Source organism: Trichoderma evansii (genome assembly GCF_050947405.1).
Source record: "Trichoderma evansii strain SZMC 28006 chromosome Unknown GGI43scaffold_2, whole genome shotgun sequence".
In the NCBI taxonomy this organism is placed as follows: Eukaryota; Fungi; Ascomycota; class Sordariomycetes; order Hypocreales; family Hypocreaceae; genus Trichoderma; species Trichoderma evansii.
The window spans coordinates 2,542,349-2,559,971 of NW_028145204.1; the positions used below are offsets into that span (position 1 = coordinate 2,542,349).

Consider the following 17,623-nt stretch of genomic DNA (forward strand, 5'->3'; position numbering starts at 1 on the left):
CATAGGTATCCATATACTACCAGTATCTCGTACATACAGCTGCACAGATTAACAAACAAACAAAACAAAACAATCAGAATGTGAGACAAAGAAATATTATGCACAGGGCTGATTGCTTCACCCTCTATGACAAGCCCGGCCGGCCCCAGTACCCCGTACCTGACAGTAGTAATTGCGTCGTGTCACTCGTGTCAACCAGAAAACGAAACCCCAGGAAAATGCCAATTGGCGTAATACGAAGGGGATAAAAAAAACAGCAAGCCAATCATCAATCTCGTCACTGCTCCTCTCCTTCATGTGCCCCTCCTTCGGACCCGCCGTTGGAGCCCATGATTGAGTGGACGAATTCCTGGTATTTAAACACTTCACCCCGTCGTGCCGATAAGTGCGCATTCATGTTGCGGTTGAAGGCTCGCCGGCCCGTGAACCCCTCGACCACCTTGTCCACCTCTGCAGCGCTGAGTGCTGACTGCCCGGCTTCTGGCGGTGTGTTGAGCAGAGCATCCCTCAGCTCCGCCCAGTCTATCTGACCGCTGTCGTCCTCGTCAAAGGCCGAAAACGCAGATAAGAGCTCGGTATTTGGTGACAGCAGAGCCAAGGACTCCGCCATTGAGTTGAGGAAAGCGGCTAGCGTAATGGTTTGCGGTTTCGATGGCGGAAAGAAGCGTCCTATGTCGGAGGAGCCTGAGGGGAGGCCTTGCTACCAGTTAGAATCCAAGAGTTGGGATCACAGCGGGTTTGAGCATCATTCGCCGGGGGTGGACAGGGTGGAACACAACACACCAAGCTGACCGAGCATGTCGGCAACGTCTTCTCTATTGACAACTCCGTCGCAGTCTCGATCCAGGATCTGAAATCCATCTCTCAATGTCCTAACTTGTGTAGGCTGAAGCTGTGAGAGAGCATTGCTACCGCCTAAGGAGCCGACTGCCAGCTTTGACCCAGCCTTCCATGATGGCGGTGATGCTTTTGTAGGAGTAGTCATGCCTGGCGTTTTCTCTTGCTCTTTGGTCTCAGGTAGATCGTTGGTTGGTGTTGTTGGCCTCGCAAACCTCGACGTTCCGTTGGGTGTTGTGGCGGCGGCTTTGGTAGGCGAACTTGTGGGTGTTATGTGTCGGAGGGGTGAAGGCGAAGCCGGAGACTCGCCCCTTCGAAATGGAGAGTTACGAACGCTGGGAGGCGATCTGAGGCCCAGGGGAGAGGGCTTGAACGTTGTCGAGATAGACTGGGGATAGCAAAGGAGAAAGGATTAGCAGATAAGCGAAACGGCAGTTTCCAGACTGAACGGGGCCGCAGCCGTACCATAATGTAATCGGTAAGGGATCTGTGCTGTGACGGTGCCCGCAATCGGTTGGCCAGCAAAAGGTGGGCGGAGCTGCTCAACGTGCTTGGCTGAGTCGCGGAATGCAGATAATCGTGAAAATGTCGTCAGATATGGAACCAGTGGATTGGTTCTGGATATGCTGTGAGAGGGGAGGTTAATGCATAACGGCATCTGCATCGAGATGCAGCCAAGTAAACAAAGCCAGCTGCTGGCTCCGTTGTCAGGGTCACTTGCAGCCGTAGTGGTGTGGTGTGGCTGGTGAGTGTGGCGCGAGGAGCGCGCTTGCACAAGTTGGGCTTCCCAGACGATGGCGGAAGCGTCTCAGCCACGGGAGTAGCGTCACCACTAAACACCCATCTTTTCTGAACACGACCGCCTTTCCAGGCGCTAACACAGCGCCTCGCCCACTAGAAGAGGGCCGTGGATGCGCTAAGCGCTCTGAGAAACAGGTGCTGTAACAGGCACTAGCAGGAACGGCCCTCGAAGGCTCCAAGGCCTTGAATCACAGATCCACTCTCCTCAGTCCCCTACACCACATTTCCCCTTTTGGGTGACACTAACGTAAATACAGCAGCCCCTGTCTCGACTTTCTCCCAAGAGCACTCGGCGCAAATGCTGCAGACGATGCTTCCAAGGCTCTCGCGATCGCTCATCCGTCCATTGGCCTCTCCATCTGCTGCTTGACGCTGCTGCTGGGCCCTCGGCGCGCGCGTGCCATTGCGACGCAGCTGCTACATGCGGGGTGGATAGCATCACCACCACCACAGAAAAGCGTATAGAGTGCGAACATACCCTGGCAGCGACCACTCCCATAGACCGCTCGAGCCAGATAGCTGTCCCTGCGCAATAAACGACGACGAACCCGGAGAGCGGTCGAATCCAAAGGATTAATCTCGACAGCCTTTAAGCTAAATCATACGATTGACGAGCTTCAGTTATCCTTGGGGAAAGCACAAATAGAGACGGGCGATTTGGTATACTGGTGCAGCATCCAACAAGACACTGGCCGGCGGGGAGGCACTTGAACAATGGCGGCAGCTCTTCCCTACGCCTCTCGTTCAAACGGCGCAAGCAGCTCGAACGTTTCGCTGCCTCACCACCGCCGAACCTCACTCTCCTCATTTCCCCCGTCGCGCTCTCCATCGCAAATGTCCTTCCATTCGCGCCCATCAAAGTCGCCGCAGCCCCCCATGGCCGAAACAGACCGGACTTCGGATCCGAGCATGAAGTCTAAAGCTTCTTCCATTGGGCCATCTTCACAGCACTCATCCCTCTCAGCAGCACGCCGAACGAACGAAGGATCATACCCTCAGAAGCGAGTTCGATCACAATATCCTCGTGGATCAGACGCCAACCATGTCGAGTATATCTTGGTGGCGTCGTTTGACATTGACCGCGGTCCAGTCATGGAACATCAATACCCGGTCGCCATCACCGGAGACGAGAACATGTTGGCTGAACTGATGCTTCCAGATCAGGCCCACGCGCGTAATCAGGATTGGACAATGTTCTTCCTCCACAAGGATACATCGCCGGAAGATGAAGACGAAGAACGCAAGGCCAAAGCAAGGAGGAAAGCTCGAAGGCAGAGACGCCGAGATAAGGAGGCGGGGCTGGTCCCCGAGGGCGAATCTGAAGAAGAATCGGAGGAGAGCGAAGATGATTTGGATGACGATGACGACGAGTCCTCAGATGATGAGCCCGACGGCTTAGAAGGCCCGCCACTTATCTATGTGCTTAATTTGGTCAATACCAAGCACGACAAATCAGTAAAAAGAGGAGCCATTGTCAAGGCGATGGCCATCTGTACGAGACATCCTTTCTTGCATATATACAAGGTATGTGATCAATGTTGTCCGATGGTTTGATGTTTGATGTTAGACTTTGTAAACTGACATCAATTGCTCTTGTGCAGCCACTTTTACTCCTCGCATTGGAAGAGTATTACAAGTCTCCAGTGCCTGAGACTCTATCTATGTTGTATGACGCGGTCAACAACATGGACCTATCTCTTATGCCCAAGCTAAGCTTGCTTGAGAGAAACCTGCTGCTTGCTAGCGACAACAAAGATTTGTTCGTCGAAAAGTTTGAGCGTATAATCCAGATGCGTATGGCTGAGGAAAGAGTCGAAACTGCCACTACGGGATCTGGCGAGGTCACTGGCGGCATCTCGAGGGCCGGCACCAAAGCTCACGTCGAGGGCGGTGGGCAGTCGACGTATTCTGTGGCCAGAGACACCCACGAATTTGAGAGTAAGGTCATGTATAAGGGCATTCCTATCCCTATCAAAGTACCCACCGCTGTCATGCCGGAGACTGTGGGCGACTTCTCGCTCATCAAGTTGATACAAAACTTTTCAGAGGCTCACGCCAAGTCTCCCCAGCCGTTTGCGCTTCACCCCCATCTGACGACGAATGGAGCCAATACGCATCCCATCATTGTGCTGATCAATGGGCTACTCACCCAGAAAAGAGTCATCTTCCTGGGCCACAATATGCCTTCCGGGGATGTGGCTGAAGCGGTTCTCGCAGCATGTGCTCTCGTGTCTGGTGGCATCCTCCGGGGGTTTACCCGGCATGCTTTCCCTTATACCGACTTGACCAAAGTGGAAGATTTGCTCAACGTGCCGGGATTCATTGCTGGTGTTACCAATCCTACTTTTGAGCTTCATCCAGAATGGTGGGACGTCTTGTGCGATTTGCCCAGCGGCCGCATCAAGATTAGTAGCAAGATTGAGATGGCGCCAGTTACCGAAGGATTGATTTACTTCCAGCAGCAACATCCCAGTCTCGCAAACACCGCTAGTGGGGTTTCCAATAATGTGCAGGACCTGACGGGCGACGCGGCCTTTATGTCGGACATTCTTAGGAGCATTGCGGCAAGGCACGGCGAACGGGTTATCCGAGCTAAGTGGCGCGACTGGGTCAACAGATTTACCAGAATTGCGGCCCAATTCGAGGAGAGCGTGTATAGCGCTTCTGCTCTGTACATTGGGGGCCAAGATCAAGATCTGGCGTTGCCGGGGGCCAGTGGTCATGGATACGTGTGGGCAGATGACACTGCGAAGTTTAAGGAGCTGGCCGGCAATGTGACGAGAATTGAGGGCTGGCGTAATACACGCAGCTACTACAGCTATATTCAGGTAAAGATTCTTCCAAAACTCCCCTTTTACGCGCGTTGAGTAGTAACTAACTGAGTCATGATTTCAGGATCTCGCACGGATATACACTGTTCGCCCGCTGAAGGGACTAGACTTGGCTCACATGCATGACCGTCTTCGCATGCAGCGCCTGACACCTTCACAGAGCAAGGATATCTACCTGACGCTGTCCAAACATATCCACTCGTACGAGGAGATATGCTTGCTTCTGGATGTAGCGCCCGAGTCGCACGCCGGACTTTTCTACATTGCGCTGGGTCTGTTCCATAAGGACCGCGAAGTGCGCATCAAGACGGCTGATTTGCTGGAGCGAATCTCCGATCATGAAGCTGGACAGCACTGGTGGAAGAGTCTCAGCCAGTTTGAGAAGTTGGCCTATAAGCGGATTCGTCGCGAAGCTGAGACGGAGATTAAGTTTAAGTCGGAGAAGGAGGGTCTCGTTCTGAGCCCTGTTATGGAGAAGATGATAAGCTGAAGCTCTCTATGAATGAAATTTGCGAGGGAGTTTTGTTTTGTATGAGCGGGAGAGGGCTGCTGCGGCATATTTATTTGGGAACACATATATCAGCGTGCATTGGTGCAAGAGTATATGTTAGCGAGCAATGATGGAATGACTGTGTCTACCGCTATCTATTCTTATTATGTCTGCTACTTTGATGATTCTTATTATTATTGAGTGTTTGGGCGAAACTGTCGAGAGGCGCAACAGAGTCGCCGTTGGTACGATAAGATGGAATACGATCCATTTTTTAATTACTTCCTCTTTCTTTCAGCTGAACCCAAAGAGAGGAAACCTTTTATGAATGAAAGATTTTGCTAGGAGTTTTTTTGGCCCTCTTTTCTTTAGAGCACATATAACAGACATTTGTGAGATAATTAAAGGCATGTTCTTCATATAGCGCACTTGAAATACGCATTTTCTTTCTCGGGATGATAATTTGAGTGCCCTTATACGCAGCATGTGTTGCTTATATATAACAACCGAACTTGAACAAACTCGTCATTTCATCATATTATACAAATTTTTGACTGGTTGACTTTTTTTTCCTATCAACAACCTTTGCTTCTTTAACGATGCATATACCTTTCATAAATCATGCATGTCTTTCATAATTCCTTATAGGAGACCCAGATGTACAGCATGATGCTTAATGTGATCCTCACCAAAAGTAGAGATGAAGAAGTATGAGTGGTCGTAGCCCTACAATTATTAAATCAGCGTCATTCAGTAAAAGAACTTTTGAACTCAAATGTACCTCTTGGTAGCGCAGTTGCAAGCCCTGGATACCCGTTGCCTTGGTAGCCTCGGCAAAGTTCTCGGGGAGAAGCTGTCTCTGCTTGTAAAAGTTGTCGGCAGTGCCCTAGAATTCCCAAATTAGCAAAAGCTAATATAGCTTCCTCTCATACAAAACATACCACGTCAAGCAAGGCGTTCAATGGGCCCTTCCAGTGCTTCACCAGCTCCGTCGCATCATGCTTCTTCCACTCCTCCTTATCCTTGCCGAGGTACCCCGTAAAGGCCTTCTCTCCCCAAGGACACGCTGACGGGTTCGTGATGGGCGCCCAGGCGCTGACGCTCTGGTATTTGCCCGGGTTCTTAAGGTACAGCGTCAAAGCACCATGTCCTCCCATAGAGTGGCCCGAAATGGACACACGCTTGGGATCCAGCTCCTTGAAGTTGGAGAAGACGAGGTCGGGCAGCTCCTGGGTAATGTACGTCTCCATCTGGTAGTTCTTCGACCATGGCTCTTGTGTGGCGTTGATGTAGAAAGAAGCCGCGCTGCCAAAGTCCCAGGAATCATGTTCACCGGGGTGGTTCGTTCCACGGGGAGAAGTGTCCGGGTAGAGGAGCGCGAGCTTGAGGGGCGCGGCGTGGGCTTGGAAGAAGCCCTTCTCGGTGACGTTGTCTGGGGTGCAGGTCAGGCCGGAGAGGTAGATGAGCAGGGGGGCTGGTTCAGAGGCTGAGATTCCGGCAGGGAGGAAGAGCGTAAAGTTCATGGGGCCGCCGGTGACGCTCGATTGGTGGGTGAGCTTGAGGAAGCGGCCGCCAAAGGAGTGGATGGTGGCGTTGGTGGTGATGTCTGCCATGGTGTTTGTTGGTGTTTGTGATGAGTATTTACAGCAGATTGTGTGGTTTACTTGAGAATGGGAGTGAGTGGGTGTTGCTGTTTAATATGAAATGAGCCACTCAGTACTTATGAGATGCTACTATTTGATCGAATCGTTTGATTGATTGTTGCTATTTATTACCCCACCATAGCTGTGCCCCTCCAAAACCTCTATAATTTCCATCATCATGACGCCCCGAAAAATGTCCGAAAAAAAGTATCAAAACAGCAGCATCGGATAATAGTATAAACGCCATATCATTTCCAAAGCAGAAAACAAAAAAAAAAAACAAAAAAAACTCTGCCCAGACTCATTACTAAAGAAGTATCATTATGCATGTCATTTCTGCTCCTCTTTGTTGTTCCGGTAAAAAGAGGGGCAAGTATCGATTTTCCCTTGCTATTGAGAGAAGAGAGGCGTCTGTTTGCCTCGCATAACTCGCTCAATTAAAAGAGATGAAAAAAGGTTAAAAAAGGAAATTCTTTAAAGGATTGATGTTTTTTCTTTTGTTTTCTTTTGTATTAAGAGGTGGTCGGAGGCGTCTTCAACTCGCAGTCAAAGCTGGAAATCAAGGTATTCCACTTAATGGCACCAAGGTCAAACTTGTTCTTGTAGTTGAAGTCGACAGCACCGAAAGTGCATCCCGTAGGGCTGGTGCAGATAGAACCACAGTCGCCGATACGGGGGAAGCACTCAAAATCTTCGCCGTCGGGCGCAAAAGTGCTGGTGTTGTGGTGGAAGGGCGCGGGCAGCTGGTGGCATGTCTTGAGCTCGTAGACGGCGTAGTTGCAGGTGCCGGTTGCGTTGGCGCCGGTGCATAAGAGGAGCTGTGGAAAGAGATTTCAAGTTAGATTTGAGGAATATAGTAAGAATATGAGAAGCTAGTTTAAAGAGAGACATACGCCGCCGACTTCGCGCTTCTGGATGGGGGTGCCGGAGACGGCAATGGCTGAGGAAACAGCTGTGGCGACGATGGTTGAGAACTTCATTGTGAATGTTGTACGTAAGTTTGAAGTTGAGTCTCTTGATGGCGCTTTTGCAGTATTGGTATAGTTAAGAATAAATCAAAGGATCTTCAGGGTAGACCCAATGTCTTATAACTGGTGGATAGCGGTGTGTGATATCTGTCGATGTTTGTCTCAGAAAATCTCGTGAGCTTCCTTTTCGTGGAACAGATCCAACCATTTATACACCCGCCGTTGTGTATCCTTTCGCCTCGCTGACTGGACCGACGTAATGCGCCACCCACCTTTTTCTCCTTCTCCCGTCCTTTCTCCCTCTCCCACTTGCCAGCAATAACCTTGTAGCAAAGATTCCGACGTCTGTCCACTCAGCAGTAGATCCGACAAGCCGCAGCAAAAGTCACCCCGTATTTGGGCACGGACCCCTAAGCAGCCACCCGGACGTTAGCAAAAGTGTGATACACGGTGATAGGGCAAATTCCAGTGTAATGCCAGGTACTCTGTACCGTCCGTAGGATGTGTACACTGCACGATCTCCCATGAAAATAGGGTCTAATCGGGAAAGGCCCGTGAGACATTACGAGGTGGTTTGGGCAGAGCGGTTCGTGTCATGGCTGTCGATCTTCGTCTGTGGGTGGCTCGACGTCATACGCTTGGCTTGGCAGACGAAGGACCAGCCGATCGCCGGATGTCTTGCGGCGAGGATATCAGCATGTCGAGGGAGGGAATACGAGGGAGGAATGCTGGCGTTATGGGATGGCCATTGGCTGGCTTTGGCTTTTCTTGTCGCTCTTGGGATAGATCCAACAAAAAGTACATTGCAATTGATAACGAAGTTTGTCTAGTGGAGCAAAGGCACTGCTGGAGATGCTACATGCAATCTCAACACCTCACTCAATCTCACAACTCCCGTATTCAATATCTAAAAGGGTCTGCTTTCTGAGAAGCCAGCGCAGACAGACTCGTATATGCATGCAGGAACCGCATTTTAGACCCTTAATTCTCCGCCGCTGGCTTATGGGGCGGCAGTGGCATGAGGTCATTAGCATTCGCTGGTAGTGCTGCATGTATGCACATCTTAATTTTATGTAGCCAATACCATTTCGAGGAAATTTCCGAAAGAGAGAATTAATCTGCGCTTTTAATAAACAACGGCGGCAGCAGCAACAATAATAAACAAAGAGATCTTGTGTTTGAGAGCCAATCTCATCTGCCCGAAGCGTGATGATGTCACTGAGCGTGCTCCCATGTACTTTTGCATCTCGCCGCTATTTTTAGGGTGGACTAAAACCGTAGCGGGGACCTTTAGCGTGGTAGCAGCCGATGGCCCATCGTGTTGATTGCATTGCACTAGTTTTTATACTGAATTCTATCGAAGGCCTTGTTCCTGTATATTCTATTAAGATTTCGTCTTCAATTTTGTTTCATTAATTCTCTAGTTGCTTTTCATCCCATCTTGGCCTTGCTATAACCATAGCGACTTGAAAATCACTCAGGATCTTAGAGAGACACATGGCCTGGCAGAAACGTACGCAGCTATAACAACGACAAAGACATGATGATCCACACGGATTATGGGTTTGTTGCTCACGAGCCTAATGCTGCGCCCAAAATTGCATGCCATTGCTCGTATGATTACGGCTGCTACGTTACAGCGCGCAAGTGTCGTCTACAGTCCCTGGTAGATGATCGCCAGATTGCTCTGCAACGTGAAAGAAATAATCAATTTTACTTTTTTTTCTTCGCTGACATCTATTATTGTACCGTTATACTTTGCAGCAATCCATGTAATATAGCTTCCCTACCGCAGTAGTTTTTAACCAATCCATACAGTCCAGATCTAGGACTCTTATCCAAGCAATCCAGAGTCTGAGTGTTGCACCCGCATTGGTCATAGCTCCTTCGTCCATTCCTCTAGTTATGCAGAGATCTCTTTTGCGGATGCATACGCCAGAGTGTCAAGGCTGGTGGTAGAAAGGCATCTGGCCCACAGCCAAGATCATTCTGGTGCCGCATTCATAGACAGAATGACACAATGCTTGGCCGAACAACTTGCTATCTTTTTATTTTATCTTAAACAAGCGACGAATGTAGTCGAATCTCGAAACGCCACGCTGATGAACAAATTTCTTTACTCGAGAAGACGAAAAGGTGGATTAGTCGCGGCGTCGGTGCTCGTCAGACTCCATACGTGGAGCCGGCAAGTGTTAACTTGAATCGAGTAACCTCTGGTGTAGCCGCTTTCGTCTTTGCTAAGTCCTGTTTCGTTTACTGAAGAAGCTCTTCGCAAGTCCAGTCCTCGTAGCTTGAATGGTGTTAGACATATGCATTTCCTTGGTCGTTTTAGCCTTGCCAGTATTTGACTTACTATCCATCAGGCATATATCTTCGTACGATCAAAGGAATCTTCTTCTCCCGTAACTCCTTGATTGCAATCTGTAAAGGATCCGTCTCACCCTCGAGATCTACCAGCACAGGCGCGTTCATGCTATAGCCACCCAGTTAGCACACCTATAGGCGCCACGCTCTCAATCTTTCAAGACCAACCTGATCTGCAAGGCGCGCGTGCCCAGAATACGTGCCCTCTCATATTTTGTCATGTACGGCGTTGTCGTGCGCTGGTCGTCGGGAATCTTCTTGTCCTTCACTGACTTGTCCTTGGAAGCGTTTGCAGCCGCAGATGGGTCCCCAGAAATAACAATGTGGTCTTGGTCGTTCGCATGCTCGTTATCATCATCCTCGCCAACTTCGGGCTCGTAGAACTCGTTCACCTCCTCTTCTTCCAACACGGGCTCGTCGCTGTGCGTAAGGGGTCAGCCGCCTATCCAAAAGCTTTTTCTTCACCTTTTGTCCTTGTTTTAGGCGCATGAATGTACTTACCCGCCAACGCTAACATCATCATCGCCAAAGTCAGACATCTTGAAAACACTAAAGTCTTGAAAAGTTGAGTGTTTGGTAGGAGGCTTGGGATTGCTGGCGGTTCAATTCTCAGCCTCGCAAAAAAAGTTGTTACTGCAGGGGAGGTTAGTTTTTCCGTAGCTTCCCCGGCTCTAGCTGCTAGAATATGGGCGGGTCGCTGTTAGCGCTTTCTCTGCTGGGGCCGTCCTGCAGTTTGTTTATCTTATCGCCCCGTGACCCACTCAAAAAGTTCCCAATTTCTGCCATTGAGCAAGCTCGACGACATGCCACAATTTTATAGCAATTGACAAGCGACCATGAGCAAACGAGCGGCTGCGGAGGAGGCGCCCAGCACGCCTCGCTCCAAGAGGCTGAAGGTCGGCGGTATTGGAGCCTCATGTACGAATATAACCTTATGATGAAGCTTCACTGCGGAAAAAAAGCTAATGTCACTGATGCAATATTAGATATCGACGAAGGCGATGACGATTACACTCCAATTTCAAGTCCTGGATCAAGTGTGGGAGTCGAATCTACAGTTACAGCTGCGACAACACCGCGAACAAAATTTCCGTCAGATTACAAGACGCTGGCATGCTCTTGGCCAGGATGTACGAAAAGCTTCAATCGTCCAGCTCGGTTGAGAGACCATATGAATTCTCATACCAACTCACGACCTCATAAATGTCCCTACGACGGTTGTACTAAAGATTACATCGAAGATAAGCACTTGAAACAGCACATCAAGGCCGTGCATACCAATGACCGCAAATATGTCTGCCAGAGGGATGGTTGTGGAAAGAGCTTCGTAACAGGCACACGATTAAAACGTCACCAGCTAGTCCATGAGGGAGCCGACAGATTTCGTTGTCAGGATTGTGGCCAGAGCTTTAGAAAGAAGGAAACGCTCAACAAACATGTGAGAAAAGAACATCAAGGCTTGCCAGCGCACCAATGCCCAGAACCGGGATGCATATCTGCGTTCGATTCCAAAGGAGCACTCAATAGACATCGGGAAAGGGAACATGGGCCGCTCAAGTATTGGTGTATGGAGTGTGCACCACAGATGCGAGAGGATGGGACGACATATAGAGTTGGCTTCACGACAGATACACAGCTTCAGTCACATATGCGGCAAGAACACCAAAACTGCATGTTTTGCGACTACAAATCAAGTTCATTATGGGAGCTGGAAACACATATCGAAATTCACCACTCCGGGAAGACAGTTCAAGATCGCAAGACGGTAGCTTGCTCATATCCCGGCTGCGACAAGAAATTTACAAAGAAATCGAACTTGAATGTCCATTTCCGTACAGCTCACGAAGGATTCCGCTTCATCTGCGGCGAAGTCGAATTAACCGGCCCCGGACTCGAGGCCTGGACCAACGACCAAGGTTGTGGCGACAAATTCAGCACAAAAGTGCGATTAGAGGACCATATTCGCTTTATCCACCTTGGTCAAGAGCGGCCGAAGCTATCCAAACCAGATAAGTCAACTCCCACAGACGTCATTGACGAAATCTCCGGCGTCACCAACGTTAAGAAGCAAACCCTCCGATGCCCCCAGTGTAGCGAAGGATTTATCCGATACTACGACCTAAACGCTCACGTCGCAGCCGTACACCCCATAACTACCATTGATACTACCGTCGATTCAATGCCATTTACCAACCCTGTCATGTTTGACCCTGAAGTAAATACCATCGAACAGTCTTGGCCAGAAGACTTTTCACAGGGAGAAATTTTTACTTCACAAATGACATACGGGGTTTCTCAGGACGGCTGGATCGACGATGATGCAAATCTGATGATGTTAGCCCACGGAGAACCAGGCTTAGATGGAAATATCGACCCAACACTGGGCGGATTTTAGACTCAGCACAATCTGGTATTAGATTACAAGGGGGTAATGGGTAATATGTATATACAAATAACTGGACGTATTTCTATGGCACTTAGACAAGTATTAGCCACGATATAGATAGATACTGTCAGCAAGACATCACGACTGTAACGAACAATGACAAGAAATAAAGAAACAAAATACTTTAATACCAAATGGTATTTTTAATTGATCTGCCAAAACCGTCCCATATCCTAAGTACTAACCAGTCAATGCAAAACAATGCTTCTGTGTCGCTTCTAATTTCTTCATGTAACGATGTCCGTAACAGCCATTTATGACCGCACGCCATATCCCACGCCATTCAGTCACTGCCGTGAGAATGGCATTCGAAAAACCAAAGGAATAAAGACAGAAAAGAACAAGAAAAGTAAGGATATCCCACAAACGTTTCCCGATTACTCCCTGATCCATAGTCTAGTGCAGCCAAGAATAAAAAAATCCCAATGCATCGTGGACAAAACATAAGAAAACGAGGAGCCCGTATCATATTAGAAATAGAAAGGAAAGCAACCATTTCAGGCCCTATAAGTGATATATGCACTCTGCTGCATCATGTAATTTATCGGAAAGCACGCGCATATATATTCATATGCGTGTTAGTGATCTGCAAAGAGGGCATTGCTCAAACCTAATAGAGACATGCCAAGGAAAGCAAAGAACATGCACATGTTGCGATCATGGTTAAGGCTAAGACTTTCCACAAAGAGCTGCAGGCCAACACTAACCATGATGCCCGAAGTCAAGGCGAAAAGACATCCGTACGCCACCGCATTCGGAGTCATGTGTGTCTTGTTGGCAAGTTTGAACCACAAGGCCGCAATGCCCGCTCCGAGAGGCTGGGACAGGCCACCTAGGATAGCCGACCAGACCATGGCTCGCAAGCGGGAACCAAGAGCCATGTAGAGGGGCAAAGCCATGGCAAAGCCTTCGGAGATGTTGTGAACGAATAGAGCCATGAAGACATTGAGTCCTAGGGCAGGGTTTGCGTGGTTTGTTGCGTAGGTGATGAATCCTTCTGGGAATTTATGCAGAGCAATTGCAATGGATGTTTGCAGCCCTATAGCGAGGAAGGCATTAGCAGGGACGTGGTGATGATGCTGGGCTTCCACATCGCCTTCGTCCATCTGCTCGCAGGGAAAGCCATTCTCGCTAGTCTCCTCATCCGTTAGGGTCAAGGAGTCGCGAGAGGCCACTCGGCTGGGACTGACAGGTGCGTCGCTGGTGTCCGTGTGAGTGTGATCGTGAGTCGCATGAAAAGAGTGGTGAGCTTGGAAATGCCCATTAGCTGTGCGGAGAGCTGGTAGCGGGCGCGCATTGCTGGCCGCACGACTACTCAGATGCTTGAAGCATTCTTGGCCACAGGGATCAGTGTAGCCAAAGCAAGGTCCTAATTCGTCACAGTTTGCTTTTGTGTCTTTGACAAAGGACATGACCCGCTTCTGGACCTCGAACATGGAAGGTCGTCTACTAGGGGTCGTGGAATCGCCGGCAGTAGTAGTGCGGCTGCGGGTAAGCACCAAGGGACTGCTGGGTCGCTGGATCATTTCATCTCTCGCAGAGATTTGGCGAGTCAGTGTCGTATTATCATTACGGCTCTCTGAGCTGAGTAGAGGAGTTGATTCGCTAATGAGCTGCTGATCATCACTACCAGTCTCGGCAATATCAGAGATTTTATTGTCAGGGGCTCGAGAGAGCATGCGACGGCCGCGATTCGATCGTGAGTGGGCCCGGCCCGAGTGTGCGTGGTGGGCATGGCCATCGTGAGAGGCAGTATCGTCGTGGCTATGGTCGCAGTCGACGACGTGGGAGGGCATAAACTGGTGGACGATTCGCGAGACAACTTGGATGCCGACAAAGCCTGTGGCAAAGAAGCCCATCATGACAAGACCGGCAGCTTGATCGGTCCAACCCTCTTGCTTAAAGTATTCTTTGGACTCGGGGAGCATGCTGAACAACGAGGAGAAAAGCTAGAAACAGAGAAGACAGGGGGCAGCGGTCAGTCGGCTGTACTGTATAATTGGAGAGGAAGTAGACGAGGTTAATGAAGACTCACCATGACGCCGAAGCTCAAACTCAACGAGCACGCAAGAAAGATGTTGCTGTCCTGGATACGGAAGTTGGCCTTGCCCGGGATGAGGCGTACCAAGGCATCGACGCAGATGATGGACGCGCCAAAGACGCAAGCTTCAGGGTCATCAAGGTCAGTAACTTTCTAGATAATGGCATTAATGAATGATTGCAACAAACCTATGCCGCTCACGCTGCTCAGAATCCACCCGCGAGTGTCATTGTCGACACCCCTCGCCTCCAACCCCATGGCGAGTCTGTTTCTCGTTCTCTCTCTCCGCGATTAGTGTCAAAGTCGAGTCGAGGTCGGCTGCGGCGGCAACGGTGCTGTACGTCGGCTGCTGGCAGATCTGCGGATTCTTGGCGGATATCGACGATCGCGGGTGTAGGCTCGCTGCCGTCTTTTGTAGTTGCAAAGCAAGGTCTGCGCTCTTCTATGGGTGTCTGCCAGATGGGGTGGTGTGGTGTGTGTTGCTGCTAAGAAAGTCTGAAAGTTGGCGCGGGTTATGCTTTCGGGTGCGCTGACGTATGAGGGGCCTCTGATTTCTGGTGGCGATGGCACCCTGAAGACGGGCGCTAGGCCATTAATATAGCTGCTTTTGTCAGTGGGCTGTAGTCGATGTGATGTAGAACAACTGATGTTCAACAGCAGCGCTCTCTGTACGTTTTAATGGTGATGTTGGCCTCGTCTTGAATCTCCAGTGTTCACCAGTTCTGCCTAGCTGAAATTTCGCTCCCTGCTGTTGGAGCGGCTTCTTCACCAGCAGCGCCCTGTTCTTGGACCTTTGTGACATGATGACAAACCCAAGCCTGGCTGGCCATCCAGGTTCTCCCGCGACACTCCGGCGGCTGTACACCGTATCACTCGATGGTCTCTCAGCTGTCTGCTCATCAAGGTTCTCATCTCCCCCTCCTACATGTGCACGGTTCAGACAAGGCGGCGCGTGCACCGTTATATGTCTCATTTTTTTTTTCTTTGAAAGGAGGGAAACGAAGAGATCTGCAAAGGGTTTCTGCAGCGGCCCATGCTTGTGGAACAAAACAATACCTGTACGACTTACATAAAGCTGGGATGCAAGAGATGACAAGACGACGCCCAACCAACACTGCTAAAGATATGACCGTGCGCAAAAAGAAAACAGTACCTAACAAGTCGATTCTATCCCCAGTGAGATCCAGCATAGGAAAATGGTAATTTTTAGATATTTGAGCGCATGATCATCAGTGGCATGTCACGCAGAGCCGACTTCACGCATGTGGTTCAAGCAACACCCCACTGCAGATGGCTAAATCCTGCCGCAATTCCTGTGCGACGAATCACAGCATCTTGTTTTGTAACGAGACGCAAGGCTCTGGGCCAGTCAGATGCGAAGAAATTATACGTGTATAATGGCTTATCTTTGCCCTCATTAATTCATCTCCAATTCAGGGCTGCCTAATAGACATAAAAGATGAAAATAACCCAGAAGGAGGTCTGCAGCAAGCGCATGAACGCTGAATTCAATACCATTTCCCAAAATTAGCCCAACTTCCGAAAAGTCTGCCTTTCATGTCTTTTTGCTCATATCGATAAATCTCTCCAATTTCAATCCAGGCATTCTATCAGGAAAAAGGCATCGAATTCGCCATCCAAACTCGCACCTGCCCAAATTGTGTTTACGCTTAGAGCGTGAAGCTGGTTCATCTTTTGGCCGTTGAGTTTTAAAAAGACCTTTTTCAATCGCCGCAAAACTGTAACCCGTAAAAGGAGGTGCTGGTCTAGGCTCATATAGATTCATTGCTTTCATAGCATTCACTAGAACGTCAATGGACCCTGATGAGGATTCAGATGAACATGTTTCGCTGTCCTCTTGAGGCTCCTCTTGAGGCTGCTCTATTATCCTATGAAGTCCAGTGATAATTCCAGAAACCTGACGTTTCCTTTCATCTTCAAGTGCATCTAAAGAGAAAATTAGTCACCCTACTAATCGCGATATCTTCAAGCATGAGAGGTAAAACTCACCAATAATATTCTGAGGAAGTAGTCCTAGTGAATGAATTGGACCTCTGCTTTCGCGTATAATAATCTGAGTGGATCGGTGAAAATCATCAGCATTCAAGAAGAAATGGGAAATGAAAAGCCTAAGCAAAAGCTTTCTTCCATAGCCACAAGAAGAAATTTCTTTAACATCAAAATTCTTCATCCATGTCTCCACGTAAAAACTAACTGCCTTACGGCATTGGTAATAGTCGATGATAACAGCTATTTTGGCAACCATCTCAGAATCGACGTTTTGGGATATTTCCGATGTTTGACAATGGATGATATTCATGACCATAAGTAATGCAGCTTCATCCCAATCTTCAGCAGTTACAGTGTAAGCGAAGTCTTGGCTTGGGTTGGCTTCTTTCCAGTTGCGGGCCATCAATCCTCGAAAATAGTCCGATGTCAGCGTGAGATGCTTTGAAGAGAGATGGAAGTGGACTTCTCGCAGGCTATTAGGAGTTGACTGCTGGGCTTGTGCGAGTAATTTCAATTCTCGCTCATTTCGTCTCAGTTTCTCTGTGCGATACTTTGGCAGAGCATTGGGCCAAACGGTTGCATCTCCTGCAAACGGCGCGTTTGGGTTGCGGAGGATGAGTAGCGTATCTCCATTTGGATCGACTTTGTGAACGGTCAATTCCATGGCAATAGAAATACGAGACGCATATGGAATATTAGATGATTTCTTGACTTGCAGTTGCTCCAACTGAAGTGAAGAGGATGTTCTAATCATGAGCAGGCGAACAGCATTAAATAATCTACGGAGTGCGCCTCATAAATTAGGCATTGCACTGGTATGGGCCTGACCGCTACTTCTATCTGGGCGCATTCAAAAGTGCATGGTCGTGCTATCAAGAAATTTATATTTCATACAGAGCAGGAGACCGACATCAAATTCTGGGCGGGATGGCTGAGACGTCTGGAGTACTATAAGTGCTTTGGGATAAAACTCTAGCCGCTTAATAACTGGCGTAGGCCAAAAATGGATACAACTCTTTGGTATAACTTATACCACTTAGCGACTTTGTGCATTCAACGAGCTATTGGGATAAGCACTTTTGTAAATGGTCATGAATACTCCTTTTTAAACATGGCGAACTTCCAGGAGCGCGAACCCTCCGATGTTCATTTCTCGGCAGTGCCTCAATCACCTGAAATATTGGCCTGTAGG

The 17,623-nt window shown here is 49.0% G+C and overlaps 9 protein-coding genes across 9 annotated transcripts; 2 read left to right on the forward strand and 7 right to left on the reverse strand.

Annotated features, from left to right (window-relative positions):
• Nucleotides 1-141: 141 nt before the first annotated feature.
• On the reverse strand, nucleotides 142-1,427 carry GGI43DRAFT_166605 (EF-hand domain-containing protein). The gene is made up of 3 exons (XM_083199630.1): nucleotides 1,303-1,427; nucleotides 784-1,225; nucleotides 142-696 (listed from the first exon to the last, which is right to left on the reverse strand). Exons 1-3 carry the CDS (start codon nucleotides 1,303-1,305, stop codon nucleotides 278-280), a joined length of 864 nt encoding a protein of 287 aa, XP_083065338.1. The 5' UTR covers nucleotides 1,306-1,427; the 3' UTR covers nucleotides 142-277.
• A 386-nt stretch (nucleotides 1,428-1,813) lies between these two features.
• On the forward strand, nucleotides 1,814-4,959 carry GGI43DRAFT_429717 (docking domain of Afi1 for Arf3 in vesicle trafficking-domain-containing protein; the record flags this gene model as incomplete). Its single annotated transcript, XM_083209149.1, has 3 exons — nucleotides 1,814-3,162; nucleotides 3,240-4,466; nucleotides 4,534-4,959. Exons 1-3 carry the CDS (start codon nucleotides 2,353-2,355, stop codon nucleotides 4,957-4,959), a joined length of 2,463 nt encoding a protein of 820 aa, XP_083065339.1. The 5' UTR covers nucleotides 1,814-2,352.
• Nucleotides 4,960-5,444: 485 nt separating this feature from the next.
• Nucleotides 5,445-6,843, reverse strand: GGI43DRAFT_166853 (S-formylglutathione hydrolase). The gene is made up of 3 exons (XM_083199633.1): nucleotides 5,901-6,843; nucleotides 5,741-5,845; nucleotides 5,445-5,685 (listed from the first exon to the last, which is right to left on the reverse strand). Exons 1-3 carry the CDS (start codon nucleotides 6,570-6,572, stop codon nucleotides 5,602-5,604), a joined length of 861 nt encoding a protein of 286 aa, XP_083065340.1. The 5' UTR covers nucleotides 6,573-6,843; the 3' UTR covers nucleotides 5,445-5,601.
• GGI43DRAFT_166875 (uncharacterized protein) lies at nucleotides 6,844-7,902 on the reverse strand. Its single transcript, XM_083199634.1, has 3 exons — nucleotides 7,776-7,902; nucleotides 7,496-7,717; nucleotides 6,844-7,420 (listed from the first exon to the last, which is right to left on the reverse strand). The coding sequence occupies exons 2-3, from the start codon at nucleotides 7,580-7,582 to the stop codon at nucleotides 7,115-7,117; spliced, it is 393 nt and encodes a 130-aa protein (XP_083065341.1). The 5' UTR covers nucleotides 7,583-7,717; nucleotides 7,776-7,902; the 3' UTR covers nucleotides 6,844-7,114.
• A 1,895-nt stretch (nucleotides 7,903-9,797) lies between these two features.
• Nucleotides 9,798-10,585, reverse strand: GGI43DRAFT_166893 (DNA-directed RNA polymerase core subunit RPO26). The gene is made up of 4 exons (XM_083199635.1): nucleotides 10,436-10,585; nucleotides 10,103-10,354; nucleotides 9,924-10,043; nucleotides 9,798-9,860 (listed from the first exon to the last, which is right to left on the reverse strand). Exons 1-4 carry the CDS (start codon nucleotides 10,471-10,473, stop codon nucleotides 9,824-9,826), a joined length of 447 nt encoding a protein of 148 aa, XP_083065342.1. The 5' UTR covers nucleotides 10,474-10,585; the 3' UTR covers nucleotides 9,798-9,823.
• Nucleotides 10,586-10,723: 138 nt separating this feature from the next.
• On the forward strand, nucleotides 10,724-12,644 carry GGI43DRAFT_166906 (C2H2-type zinc finger protein). Its single transcript, XM_083199636.1, has 2 exons — nucleotides 10,724-10,852; nucleotides 10,921-12,644. The coding sequence occupies exons 1-2, from the start codon at nucleotides 10,771-10,773 to the stop codon at nucleotides 12,327-12,329; spliced, it is 1,491 nt and encodes a 496-aa protein (XP_083065343.1). The 5' UTR covers nucleotides 10,724-10,770; the 3' UTR covers nucleotides 12,330-12,644.
• Nucleotides 12,446-12,866, reverse strand: GGI43DRAFT_166927 (uncharacterized protein). The gene has a single exon (XM_083199639.1). It carries the CDS (start codon nucleotides 12,771-12,773, stop codon nucleotides 12,561-12,563), a length of 213 nt encoding a protein of 70 aa, XP_083065344.1. The 5' UTR covers nucleotides 12,774-12,866; the 3' UTR covers nucleotides 12,446-12,560.
• GGI43DRAFT_166917 (Zn(2+) transporter ZRT3) lies at nucleotides 12,644-14,855 on the reverse strand. The gene is made up of 3 exons (XM_083199638.1): nucleotides 14,610-14,855; nucleotides 14,416-14,546; nucleotides 12,644-14,329 (listed from the first exon to the last, which is right to left on the reverse strand). The coding sequence occupies exons 1-3, from the start codon at nucleotides 14,677-14,679 to the stop codon at nucleotides 12,959-12,961; spliced, it is 1,572 nt and encodes a 523-aa protein (XP_083065345.1). The 5' UTR covers nucleotides 14,680-14,855; the 3' UTR covers nucleotides 12,644-12,958.
• A 1,067-nt stretch (nucleotides 14,856-15,922) lies between these two features.
• GGI43DRAFT_166914 (uncharacterized protein) lies at nucleotides 15,923-17,159 on the reverse strand. Its single transcript, XM_083199637.1, has 2 exons — nucleotides 16,432-17,159; nucleotides 15,923-16,368 (listed from the first exon to the last, which is right to left on the reverse strand). The coding sequence occupies exons 1-2, from the start codon at nucleotides 17,093-17,095 to the stop codon at nucleotides 15,977-15,979; spliced, it is 1,056 nt and encodes a 351-aa protein (XP_083065346.1). The 5' UTR covers nucleotides 17,096-17,159; the 3' UTR covers nucleotides 15,923-15,976.
• Nucleotides 17,160-17,623: the final 464 nt, after the last annotated feature.